This window comes from Balearica regulorum, chromosome 7 (genome assembly GCF_011004875.1).
Source record: "Balearica regulorum gibbericeps isolate bBalReg1 chromosome 7, bBalReg1.pri, whole genome shotgun sequence".
In the NCBI taxonomy this organism is placed as follows: Eukaryota; Metazoa; Chordata; class Aves; order Gruiformes; family Gruidae; genus Balearica; species Balearica regulorum.
This window is the reverse complement of record NC_046190.1, coordinates 16,450,846-16,463,239: the sequence shown is the minus strand read 5'-3', so window position 1 is coordinate 16,463,239 and position 12,394 is coordinate 16,450,846. Positions and strand designations below refer to the sequence as shown.

The following is a 12,394-nucleotide window of genomic DNA, read 5'->3' as shown; positions in this document are numbered from 1 at the left end:
ACCTTCATCTGCCTTTAGGCTGCTGAGCTCTCTGCTGCTGCCCAGTTGCCCGGTGCCCGTCGGAGATCATTATCGTGCCCATTTCCAGTGCACAGCAGGAAGATACGAGACCTCTGAGCAGAGTTCTCCTTGCTGCTACCTGCTAAGCAGGCAAGTCCTCTATCGGACCCCACGCTGCCCCGTCCTCTACCTGCGACCTCCTAGCTGGGCTGCTTGGGTAGGCAGCTGTGGGGAGGGCGATGCGATCCCTATCTCAGTTTATCCCGGGAGCAGCGGGACTGCCGGGTGAGCAGGGGCCGGGCAGAGGGGCCGGCAGGCCCGCAGAGCTTGCGGCGACGTCTCCCTCTGCTTCCCCAGGAGATGGGGCAGGAGAGCAGGCGCGGCTCCGAGCTGGCGGCCGGGCCCCGGGGGAGAGCGGCGGGAGCTGCCCGCGCCGGGCGGGCAGGGGCCGGGCAGGGCTGCGGCAGCCGTGAGGGCACCGGGGCCGCCCTGGCGCCATCCCCACCCCGCTCGGCTCTTGCCCCCACGGAAGAGCTCGGCGACGGGCATCCCACACCCCCCCCCGCCCGCCGCCCCCCTCTCCTCTCCCCCGCCCCGCCGCTTGCCGTGCGCTTGGCAGCCCCGACGCCCTCCGCAGCCAGTTTTCCAGCCCTGCGCTTCTTCTGCAGTGACAGCCAGTGGCTGCGGGGGCCTGTTTACTATCCGGTTAATAAGTGAGCCGGAGCGGGGGGAAACTTCTTCGACGGCGGAGAGTGGGCTCGCCGGCGGCCGCGGCGGGCGGGCGGTGGGGGGGGGGGGGAGCATTCATTCCTCTGCAGCGGGGCCCCGGCGCGCCCCGCTCCCGCCGCCCCCCGCCCGCAGGTGCAGGGGGCTGGCACTCGGAAACTGGAAAGAGCTGGTTGGAGTTTGCACTTTAAGCTCCCGGCAGGGAGAGAGCCGGGGGCTCGGAGCTGGTCTGGGCGCCCAGCGCCGCGGGAGGATGGCTCGGTGGCTGCGGTCCCTCGTGGGAGCCCTGCTCCTGCTCGAGGTAGCGGCCGCCCTCAGCTTTCTCCACCATCGCTACGAGGAGATGGTGCAGGCCCTGTTCCGCGTGCAGAGCCAGTGCCCCTACGTCACCCGCATCTACAGCATCGGCCGCAGCGTCGAGGGCCGACACCTCTACGTGCTGGAGTTCAGCGACTACCCGGGCATCCACGAGCTCCGTAAGTATGGAGGGGGACAGGGTCGGCGGTTCAGAGAGACAGGGCTTCGTCGCTGTGCTCCCTGCCACGCGGCATGGTCGGGGCATGGGCTGGGGAGTATCTCCCTTTCCAGGCAGAATTCCCAGCGATGCCCGGGTGTCAGGTGGTGCTGGCTCCGGCAGGAACCCTGCAGCCAGCCCAGGGACACGCACACAAAACCCACGTACATGCACTGTGCTTGCGTGGACTGCAGCATGGCCCGGGCACGTACTTTGGACGGAGCTCTTGATTTTTCAGCACTGGCTAACATGAGAACTGAGGCAAGTCCATCCCAGCACCCCACCTGCCCTACCACTCTCTCCCTCCCAAAACACAGCAGGGAGACGCTGAGCCACCCTCCACCCTCTGCTCCTGGATAGTGGCAGAAGGGAAGAGTTCAGCCCTTCCTCCTCCAGACCCCAAAGCAAAGGGGGCAGCGAGCAGGGGACCCCAGCAGAGTGGGCGCCGGGCTCCCGCAGCCCCACTGACCCCGCAGGCTGTGCAGCCCCTGAGACAGGCAGGTCTCGGGGATCTCTACCTGCTGCCACGTGGCCTGCAGAGCCTTGGCAGCAGCGGCCCCTGAGCTGCTGCCTGTGCAGCGTGGAGACGCTGTGAGCCAGACCTTGCTGGCAGCCAGATGCCCCTGGGGGGCTGAGGGGACCAGCTGGCTCTCGGGCTGGGGGCACGCACACAGGGCTCCCTCGCTTCTCCACCTTGTGCCCCTGGGCCGTGGGTGCAGACAGGGCTCTGCCTACTTTTTGCAGGATCTTTTGCCTTCTCAAACCCTGGCTCACTCACTGGTGTGGTTAAACACAGGGGCTGACAAGTCCAGGCAACCTAGTCATGTGAAAAACTGCCGGCAGCGCTGCAGGGGTGAGCGGGACCTGAACCTGCACACACACACCCCCCCCAGCAGAGCAACCCCCCCAAACCCTGCTGCTCCCCTCCTGTGGCCCAGACCATTGCCTTCAGGGGTGCTGGGAGGCGGGATGGGTGGCTTCCTACCCTAACCTCCTCCATGCCAGCCCCATTTGGTACAGGAAAACCTGCATGGCACTGAGGACACCTCAGCACCTCCAAAGCACAGTGCGGGCTGATTCAAAGCAAGAAGTGAGCAAAGGGCACTGGCAATGCGCCAGTGGATTTTATACCTGCAGAACTACAGGTGAGCAGCTGGAAGGGCCACAGGAGATGACCAAGATCTTCCCTGCCCCAGGTGGGCAGCATGGACCTGTGGCCATGCTTGTAGCAGCCCTCAGGCTGGCACTTTCAACGTGTAGCATGACAGCTTTGGGAATCTGTTGACTGACTCCCTGGAAGGCCATGGAAAGTAACTCCGAAAAGCAAGCCTAGAGTTAGTGGGCTTACATGCAGTACTTAGGGCTTTTGTGGCCACGTGGATAATGTTTAGGGGTCGGCATATTGAAAAAGACTGACAAGTCCTGCCGCACACTCAAACAAAGCAGGGGAGAATCCCTGCTGAGACCTTATTTTTTTAAATAAAGGCTGCACATATCCCCAGGATGTTTTTATAGTTTTTATAACTGGATTACCTAATTAAATCAATTCTCATGTCCTCTGAAATCTAACCAGGTCAAAACACATTGCCCACCTGTGGTGTCCTGTGCTGAGGCATAGCAATCAAAAGATATGGAAAAGCAAAATCTTCTGCCAAAATTTGATTTTTTTTTTAGAATCCATCTTCAGCATGTCCAGAAGTGGTGTCTCCTCCCTGTGTGGCAAACACACAGGGGATTTTGGAAGCAGCAGATGTCCAACGCGTGAGGCTGCGGTGGTTTTGCCCCAGGGATCCTCATGACACCATGCATGGCAGCAGGGCTGCACGTTCCCGCTGTGAGTCTGACTGCTGCTGGTGGCTGGAAAACTCACGGTGCAATGGGAATGTCAAGCTCTGGCAAGCCAGAATTTGTAATGACACCCTGTTTTTCCCTGACCCTTTCATGTGAAAGTCAGCATCCCTTTTTAACCAAATTCCCCTGGTATCTCTCATACTACCAGTTTTGACTTCAGCCTGCAATGGGACATTTTATTTTCCCACAAGTAACTGCTCTAAAAGCCCCTCTGGGAAGATGTGACCCATCCCTCACATGTGCTGCCTCTCCTTCAGCTAAGCAGCGAGTCCTGCTCCAGGCACTGTCTGCCTGCAGTCTCTGAATCTGTATTTTGAGACGTCATTTTAGAAAAGTCAGTGGCAAGAGACCTTTTTTGCTCATAACGAAGCTGCTCGAGGGATGGTTTGATCCATATACAACTCAGTCACTGAGGGTTTCTCCAGGCTCTTGTCCCTGTCCCTGGGGGGTGAGGAAGCCCCTAAACCTTTTCCTTGGAGGCAGGTGAAGAGGAGGGAGAGGAGAAACTGCTGATGCCTCCCACCAGCATGGGAGTCAGGGGCTGACAGGCAGCAGCCAGAGGCACTGTGCCCTTCTACTGAAAGAGCACAACTTGCCCCAAGCCAGGGATTGATTTTATCCTGCAGAATAATGAAAAGATCCTTAAAGCATGCAGAGCCAGGAATGTGCCATACTGGTGAGAGGCACTGAGAGCAAACTGTGAAGGGCAGAGGCAGGAGAAATGGCCTGTCCCCTCCACTGCCATGCACCACAGAGCCAGGAGGTCCCAGCAATCCTGCTGGCACTTCCCAGTCCCTCTGTGCTGCCTCTCCCCAGCCCGAAACCAAACCACCTGCAAATATGTCCTCTTCTGCGCTCCAAAGGAGAGCAGCAGCCCAGTGGAGGGCCTGAGCAGCCCAGAGGGGAGCCCATATGAGAATCATGCTGCTCTCCCTCACTGAGGTTGGCATTTTACAAGGGAAGGGGCCATTTCACACCATTTATTGGCGGTCCCTTGAGCTTGCCCAGGCTCCCTGCAATAGGAAGTGTCTCCTTCTCCCTGTACCAGCCCTCGCTGATGGTATCACTCTCTTGTTCTCTCCAGTGGAGCCGGAGTTCAAGTATGTTGGGAACATGCACGGGAATGAGGTGCTGGGCCGTGAGCTGCTGCTGCAGCTCTCTGAGTTCCTGTGCGAGGAGTACCGCCGTGGCAACGAGCGGATCACACACCTCATCCATGATACACGTATCCACATCATGCCCTCCATGAACCCCGACGGGTACGAAGTGGCTGCCAAGCAGGTACCAGGCAGCGATCGCCTCCTCCAGCCGGGTAGGGGCAGAAAGCCCTTCAAATCCCTGCAGGATGCTCTTCACCACAGCTATGGGGAGGGGGCATCCTTCCTTTCCATGCCCTGCCAAATTTGTCACCCTCAAACAATGTCGCTGCTCCTCACCTCCCATGCCAAGGGCTTACACTGTGTTTTGCCCCAAGTGGCCCTGGCAGGTGATGGAGGAAGCTTCCTACACCTGCCATATCCTCCCCAGAAGTTATTTGGCACAGGAGGGTAATAACACGCATGTTGTGATGGCCAGTCCCTGCTCCCCTGACACCCAGCCTGCCTGCGCCCACTCTGTACTCACCTCCATGATGCACCTTTGCCCCGCAGGGCCCAGACAGCAACGGGTACTTGACGGGGAGGAACAACGCCAATGGAGTGGACTTGAACCGCAACTTCCCTGACCTCAACACGTTCATGTACTACAGTGGGGAGATCAGCGGGCCAAATCACCACATCCCACTGCCTGACAACTGGAAAAGCCAGGTACCGGTCTGGGATGCTATGAGAGCTACAGCATCCTCTTAAGAGTGGCTCAGCCACTCAGGCAAGCAAATATACTGTCCTGTGGCTTGCACGGTGCTTGTCTCCTTCTCTGTGCGTTCTGCATGTACAGAAATGATGTAATCCTGTCCCATATCACAGCTTGCACCTCTGCCAGGAGGAGAGGCTGGCATCACAGCTAGCTTGGGAAGAAGGTTGCAATGCACAGGGCAGAGGATGTGGCACATGCTGGCTATCGCCTGTGCCTCGGGTTTTGGGGTTGTGCTGGGAGAGCTGTAGCAGGGTATGCACCAGAGGAGCCGGCTCTGTGCACCAGGGCGGGTGGTAGAGAACGGAGAAAGCTGCCAGGGCTGAAGCACGCACACTGCGGGACAAGGTCTGATGTGACCGATCACGCCACAGCCTGGCATGGAGCAGCAGCTGGCCCAGAGATGGCTGAGCTCTTCTCCCTGTCCCCGGCCCTCTTCTCCTCACAGGTGGAGCCGGAGACATTGGCTGTGATCCAGTGGATCAGCAGCTACAACTTTGTGCTCTCAGCCAATCTGCACGGTGGAGCGGTGGTGGCAAATTACCCCTATGACAAGTCTCAGGACCAGCGGTTCAGGAGCCACCGGCGCACAGTCAACACACCTACCCCTGATGACAAGCTGTTTCAGAAGGTGAGCACGGCCCAGGCAGGCGAGGGCATTCCTGCAGCCCTGGCAGGGTGCAACGTGCGAGAGCTGGCTGGGAGTCTCTGGGTCACTGCCTCATCCAGGAGCCAAGCCAAGAAACACGCTGGAAATAACCATTAGCAGACTACGGCATTTCTGCCAGCCACCGGCTCGTAAGCCAGGTCAGGGCAGTCCCACCGTGAGCTGGTCCCACCACGCGGACAGGCCAGCCTTAACCCTTGGGAGCCCCTTCCTCATCCGTGCCGTGCTTGGGTTCCCCATAACCCCAGTATCACCACTGTCTTCAATACAACCCTGCTCTTCCAGAGCCGGAGCCTGCCCTCAGCTTTGCTTTGCCATTGTAGCATGTATATGGGGTTTTTTCCTAGAGAGGCAGCAGGATCTGGCTGGGGGTCTGCTGAGAGCAGGATAAGGTAGGCAGGTGCCCAGCAGGGGCTTGCGGATGATGAAAAATAAGGAATATGATGAGCACCAGGAGCATAGGCAGACATTAGGGAATGTTCCAGTATGTGCTGCTGATCCCACTAGCTGAAGCCTGTGGTTTTTCTCCATTGTTAAAATGTCCCAGAAAACAGTGACTTCAGTCACTGCTTCCATTAGGAAATAGCACAAGAAAAAGCAAGTCTGCATTAGAACAGTTAATGAGAAAAATAAGTCTGAGCTGGAGTTCAGCCTTCTCTGGAAGCAGAGGCTGTGCAGGGGCTTGCCAGGACCAGGGCTGTGCAGGGGCTTGCTGGGATCAGGGCTGTGCTCGGACCCAGATGTAGAGAGGCTGCAGTCTGGGGCGTAGGCTAATGATACCCACATAGCCTCAGAAGTCAGAAATGTAGTGAAGTAACTGTTTTCCTGCTGACAGAACAAGATTACACCAGTATCTGAACCATAATACAAGGGTATAGAGTTTGCATTAGAAAATGCAAACACTGGTCTCTCTTAAACTGTGTCTTACACAAAGGACAGACTTTGGATGCAGTGGCCCAGCTTTAGGCCTGCCTTCACATCTAAAAATAAGCAGTAATCTTAATAAGGGCAATAAACAAGCAGTTGCTAGAACCAGAAGTTGCCCAAACTCTTTCCTAATCCAGATTCCCCTGATATATATGGTATTTGCATCAGGACTGGTACTGGTTAGTTTTCCTTGTCTATCTTCCCCCTCTGTTAGTGCCATTTGCTGTGTGTGGGCCAGCACCGATGGGGCTGGGTGCCCCTGTGTGGGCCCAGTGCCCTCCGCTCCCCCTTGTCTCAGCAGGAGCAGGACAGGAGCCGCCTGTGCCATCAGCAAGCCTCCAGCTTGCCAGATTTCTGCTCTTCCACCTCCGCCTTCATCTGCCTACATTTTGTAGAGGTCCTGGCTACCTCGTGTTGTATTTCACAGCAGTAAAATGCAGGAGCTGTCTCCTGTCTGACTTCCCTCCCACGGTCCCCAGCGAAGCCTGTGCAAGAGGGGGGACATTTTGCTCAGAGCCAGGCAGGGTCCCTAGCTGCGCAGTGCTGGAGCGGTAACTGATGGCTGCTCTCTCTCTAGCTGGCCAAAACCTACTCGTACGCCCACGGATGGATGCACCGTGGCTGGAACTGTGGGGATTACTTTGCCGATGGCATCACGAATGGGGCATCCTGGTACTCGCTCAGCAAAGGTAAGGGCTGGGCAGGTGAGCACCACCCGCAGCAAGGTGTTGAGCTGAAGAGAGGTGAAGTGATAGACGAGAAACCTCAGGACAGGATGGGTTGGGGAAGGGCTGTGGCGATAGCACTGTGCCCCTTACTAGACACCATTCTGCTGTCTGCATCTCAGACTGGGAAATGGCTTGGGAAGACTGGAAGTGGCTTGGGAAAGAGCCACAGAAATAGTCGAGGTCTGCAGAGACCTGCTGTGTGCTGCGGGACAAAGGAAGCATTAATCTGTTACTGGATTTGAAAATGCTACAGCGTAACTCCATCAAGACCCAAAGCTGTGATCAAAGGGAAGACATTTGTTGTACCTGCTGACTCCTGAAAAACCTGATTAGAAAAGGCACATTAAACAAACCGAAAATCAGAAAATTAGTCTAGAAAAAAATATTGGAGAGCAACTGGAAAGGGACATACAGCCCCTGCAGTACCAAACATCCCTGCGCTGCTGAAGGCAGAGTGGCGAATGATCCGGCTGAAGGACAGAGTTGGCAGCCACAAAGGGAGGGGGCTGCGCAGGGGGAGAAAGCTCCAGTCGTGCTGTATGGAGGGAGGAGGCTGCACCTGCAGGGCAAAGAGGGAGAGTGGGACAGTTCTGGTAGAAGACAGACAGGGGCCAGGACGCCTGGGACACCGGAGTGGGAAGGGAGGGGGGGCCTTGCATTCCCCTGGCCATGGGCTCTCCTTCTCTTCCAGGCATGCAGGACTTCAATTACCTCTACACCAACTGCTTTGAAATCACCCTGGAGCTGAGCTGCAATAAGTTCCCTCCCGAGGAGGACCTGGAGCGGCAGTGGATGGCCAACCGGGAGGCCCTTGTTGCTTTCATTGAAGAGGTAAGGGGGCAGTCCTGGGGCTTAGCTTATGGCCTAAGGTTTCAGCAAATTTAGCCGCTTATGCTAAGCTAGTTATGCCAACACTTATGCTAAGCTTGAAAACTAATATTTCCCAAGACCTGGGACCTACACCCTTCTCCTGCAGGCCACAGCGGGCCCCAGCCCTGATGGTAGGGGGTCAGTAGGACCTGGGAACACAGGGGTGGAAGGGAGGTGGTCATGGAGCTCAGCAGGTGCTCTAGTTGGTGGGCTTTGGAGAGGCTGTTGTGTCCTAGACTGTCTCTGCTGGGGAGAACCAGGAGAGCCAAGGATATGGGGCAAGATGGGGGTGTCCCCAGAGCTATGCCCTCCTCCAGTGCCCAGCAATACCCTCTTGAGCAAAGGAGGGTCCTTGACCCAGCAGTCTGTCTCCCTCCCTGCAGGTTCACCAGGGCATCAAAGGGATGGTCTCAGACGAGAACAACAATGGCATTGCAGGAGCAGTGATTTCTGTCCAGGGAATCAGCCATGACATCACCTCTGGTGGGTTGTCAGTCCCCTTGCATGCTGTCCCTTTTGGATACAGCCTCTCAGAGGCTATCTGGGTATTTGGGAGAGGGTTAGCAGGTCAGGCTATAATATCTGTGGCCAGCATGGTTTGCTTCCAAAAAACACCAGCTGTGAGAAATGTGCCTGTGCATGCGGGACCAGGGAGGGCTTAGGAAAGAAAGAGGTGAGAACTGAACACAAAGCTTATTGTAACAGGCTTCAGAAAGTCAGCTCCTATTTTATCTGAGAGGAGAAAATACATATGTATATAACCAAAGAGAAGATCGAGGGCATAACCTCCTCAAGCATCTAAATATCTACACAGAGCTGAAATAGCTGATAGCAAAGGACATGATGGCAGAACAAGATGAAAGACTGAAAGTTCAAACCAGACAAATTTAGACTGAGAATGAAGTGCCACTTTAGTTTATCCAAGTTGTGGTGGTTTCTCCTTTGCTGGCTGATTTTAACCTCTATTCATAAACACCCTTCTTTAACCAGAGCAGACATTACAGGCTGGCTGCAGAAAATAGCCGATATTCCAGCTTTTCAGAGGTCAGACTATGAAATCATCAAAACTCCTGGCTGTAGGTCTGTGACTCAGTAACACGCTACTATTTGGCACTTACTATGCCAACCTGCATAGGAAAGGGGAGTGTGCAAGAGATCACAGGATTTGCAATACCCATCCAGTTCCATAGATGGGAATATATTCAAATTGTTGAAGTAAACCATAACGTGCTGCTGCCTCCCTGTTGGCTGTCCCCTGTCCCTCACAACACCAGTACACAGTCCGTCAAAGTGCTCCTGGGGCTTCCTTATGCAGGGAGAATCAGGCAGGGGAGCAGCTGAGCTAATGAGCAATTCAAATCCTGCTAATAACCCAAACTTGGCAAAATTGTATATGGCAGGAATTAGAGATCGCCTTACACGTAAGGAGTCAGACTGGAGCTGCAACTGCCCTTCGATCTGCTGTCATCTGACTGGCGAGCGCCCAGATTTGCAGCCTCCCTGCACAGGCACAGCCAACACTGCTGTTCCATCCCCTTTTGTTTGGTATTTACTTGCAGACTGACCTCTACTCTGTGACACTAATGAGACATTGTTTGCAGTCTACCAGTGTGAATCCAGGCTCACAGTAGCCAGCAGATTTGGAAGGAAGGCCAAAAATTGCCTGGGTTTTGTACATCCTCGAGGAGTACACTCAGCAAGACCTACTGGAATATCTTCTGCTCTGTTCCCTGTGCATCCTGAATTCTTTCTCTTCCCACCTTGTGTTTCAGGTGATATGGGGGATTATTTCCGGCTGCTGCTGCCTGGCACTTACACTGTCACAGCCTCTGCAGAGGGGTACCAGCCCCAGACGGTGACAACAACAGTGGGCCCAGCTGCACCTTCACTGGTGAGTCAGGCTGTATAGTCACAAGGGTGTCTCCAAATGTCTTCACTCCAGGGAGAAAGAAACGCAGCAGGGGATGTCTAGTGAGCAGTAGAGAAAGGAGATGGGTGTAGAGCATTGCCAGGGGCTGTAGGCTGTCTGCTTTGGCAGACAAAGGGCTCCCTGCAGCTCACAGAGAGGGACAGGGTGAAGACGATGCCATGTGCCGCTCCATTCCTTACAGAGGGGCTCGCAGCTGCACTGGGCTGCCGTGCCAGCGCCTGTGTGCCTCTCCCTCCTGGCCATGGGGAGAGCCCCTGACTGGCTGGGGCTGCTGCTTTTTAGCTCTCCCCCCGGTCCTCCCCATTCTCCAGGATGTGATGATGTGGAGGCAGCATCTGTTCCCTGAGGCTCTGTTATCCCCTGGCTCTGTGGATTTCAGTGCTCTGCTATCATCTGCATCCTGCCTGGGACCAAACACATTATCAGACTCATAGCAAGAAGCTGAGGTCTGCCTTTCTTTCAGCCAAGAGCACCCAAGACAGATGGAAACTGGGTGCCAATAAAGAACAGCCAAGCACCTTTGGGCAATGAAGTGAAACCAGGGGCTCTTGACACCAGTGTGGCCCCTACAGTGCCCTTCCGAGGGCAGGCTGGACAACTGGAAATGGGTTATAAAAACAGTGGGTGGTGATTCCTGCGCCTGCTGTAGTTTTGTGAACATGGTGGGACTGCCTCGTCTAAGGACCGGCAAGAATCCCCCGGCTGCAGCATTCTGGCACATCATTTGCTTCACTGCATGTACTGGCCAGGCTCTGCCGTAAATACACTGCAGTGGTTGTCCCGCTCTCCATCTCTTCATCCCACCCTACCCAGCCTCTGAAGTTCATCCAGAGCTGCCCTTTTCTCAGGATTAGAAACCTTCTAATTTTCATCCTAAATTTATTTATGGTCAGTTTATCCCTATTTGTTCTTATGCCAACGTTGTGCTTTAAATAGCTCCCTTCTTCCTTGGTATTTATTCCCTGATGTATTTATAGAAAGCTGTCAAGCCCAGTCCTTGCCTTTGTTTTGCTAGGTTAAGCACCCAGCTCTTTGGCTCTCCTTTGTAAAACAGATTTTGCCTTTACCATGTTACTGTAGGAGACTGATCTGTTCCCTGATGGTCTGATTTTTGCAGATCTCCCCTCACAGCAGCCCTCCTGTCCCCATTCCCTCTGCCCCTGCAGCACCTCCCATACCCACCGTTCACCCCATCGCTCCCCCAGGATGCCCACACAGCTTCATTCCAGTTTCACCTTTCTGTGTGGCCTCCCCATTCCCTGTTTATCAGATGCTGTGTCCTGCATGCTCCATGTCCCCTTCTCCTTCTTGCATGGCTGTAGTAGATGGAAGTTTCTTTCCTGGAGTTTTTTTTTCCTGGATCTACTGGAAGCACTGATTGCTAAAAGACTTGATTAAGCAGGATTCAGCTAACAAGATGCAATTGAAAAAAGACTGTCTGTCCTAAAGTATGCTGTGTATTAAATATTCACAGAGATGCAAAGCAATGCTATTTCTCTACTCTCTGGTAAGAAAAGATGAAGAAGGAGCAGAGCTCAGTCCCCTGCCTTTCACAGCTCATCTTCCAAACCATCCTAGGACATCACATTGCTGCAGGAGCAGCTCTTTGCATAAGAAACACCACGGATTGTTGGTACAACATTTTCCACAGAAAAAAAATATTTCCAGCTGATTTAAGCACTGAGTTCCCACTGTATTGTAACACTGGCTGAGGCCCCTTATTGCTTGTCTTGGCCCAAGAGTCAGCTTCGAAGGCTAGCGGCAGAGGCAGGTCCTGCAGACCCCTGCGCCAGCAGAGCACACACATGGTGTTACACAGTTATTTTTGCTCTTTCTCCAGGTGCATTTCCAGCTCAAACAAGATGTGGTGAGGAAGCCCCCGGAGCGTAAAGCCTCAGGCACACGCACGAACAACAAAGCCCTTCAGAAGAAGGTAGTGCCAAGAGCCACCCGCCGGGGGACCCAAAGATAAGGACAGCTCACTTGGCTGAGAGCTGGGGGAAGCCGTTTATACGAGGCCTGGCTGATGACTCCAGCCAGTGAACTTTCCAACAGTCCAGCATGAAACTAGCTCAAATTATTAGGTTATTAAACGAGGAAGTATTTAATCCCTGAGCAAATCGTGAAGTCATTCACAACAAAATGCATCTAGGTTGCGGTTCCCCCAGCAGCATGTCTGTAGCTGCTGAGCTATTCTGCGCTCGCTCCGTCTAGGAGAGCTCTCCTTTATTGCTGGACTCAGTTGCTACAGCCCACGTGAGATGCCCAGATGCCGGTGCATACCAGGGAGAATGAATCCCGGCCCTGGTCTTTGCTGCGCTCACAAGCTG

At 54.8% G+C, this 12,394-nt stretch overlaps 1 protein-coding gene across 2 annotated transcripts; it reads left to right on the top strand.

Moving 5' to 3' along the window:
* Positions 1-429: 429 nt before the first annotated feature.
* Positions 430-12,172, top strand: CPN1 (carboxypeptidase N subunit 1). Of its 2 annotated transcripts, XM_075758186.1 has the most exons (9): positions 430-1,202; positions 4,176-4,372; positions 4,741-4,896; positions 5,391-5,573; positions 7,114-7,225; positions 7,956-8,095; positions 8,518-8,617; positions 9,907-10,025; positions 11,905-12,172. In XM_075758186.1, exons 1-9 carry the CDS (start codon positions 980-982, stop codon positions 12,034-12,036), a joined length of 1,362 nt encoding a protein of 453 aa, XP_075614301.1. In that variant the 5' UTR covers positions 430-979; the 3' UTR covers positions 12,037-12,172. The 2 variants fall into 2 exon arrangements, with proteins under 2 accessions (XP_075614301.1, XP_075614302.1); XM_075758187.1 differs by lacking the exon at positions 8,518-8,617 and having other exon boundaries at positions 835-1,202; positions 11,905-12,043.
* The last annotated feature ends 222 nt before the right edge of the window (positions 12,173-12,394 follow it).

Excerpts from the sequence above, each read along its gene's own strand:
- CPN1 (XM_075758186.1), top strand. The coding sequence starts at position 980 with ATGGCTCGGTGGCTGCGGTCCCTCGTGGGAGCCCTGCTCCTGCTCGAG. Across the intron at positions 4,373-4,740 it reads ACGAAGTGGCTGCCAAGCAG|GGCCCAGACAGCAACGGGTA; the intron begins GTACCAGGCAGC and ends TTTGCCCCGCAG. Across the intron at positions 5,574-7,113 it reads ATGACAAGCTGTTTCAGAAG|CTGGCCAAAACCTACTCGTA; the intron begins GTGAGCACGGCC and ends CTCTCTCTCTAG.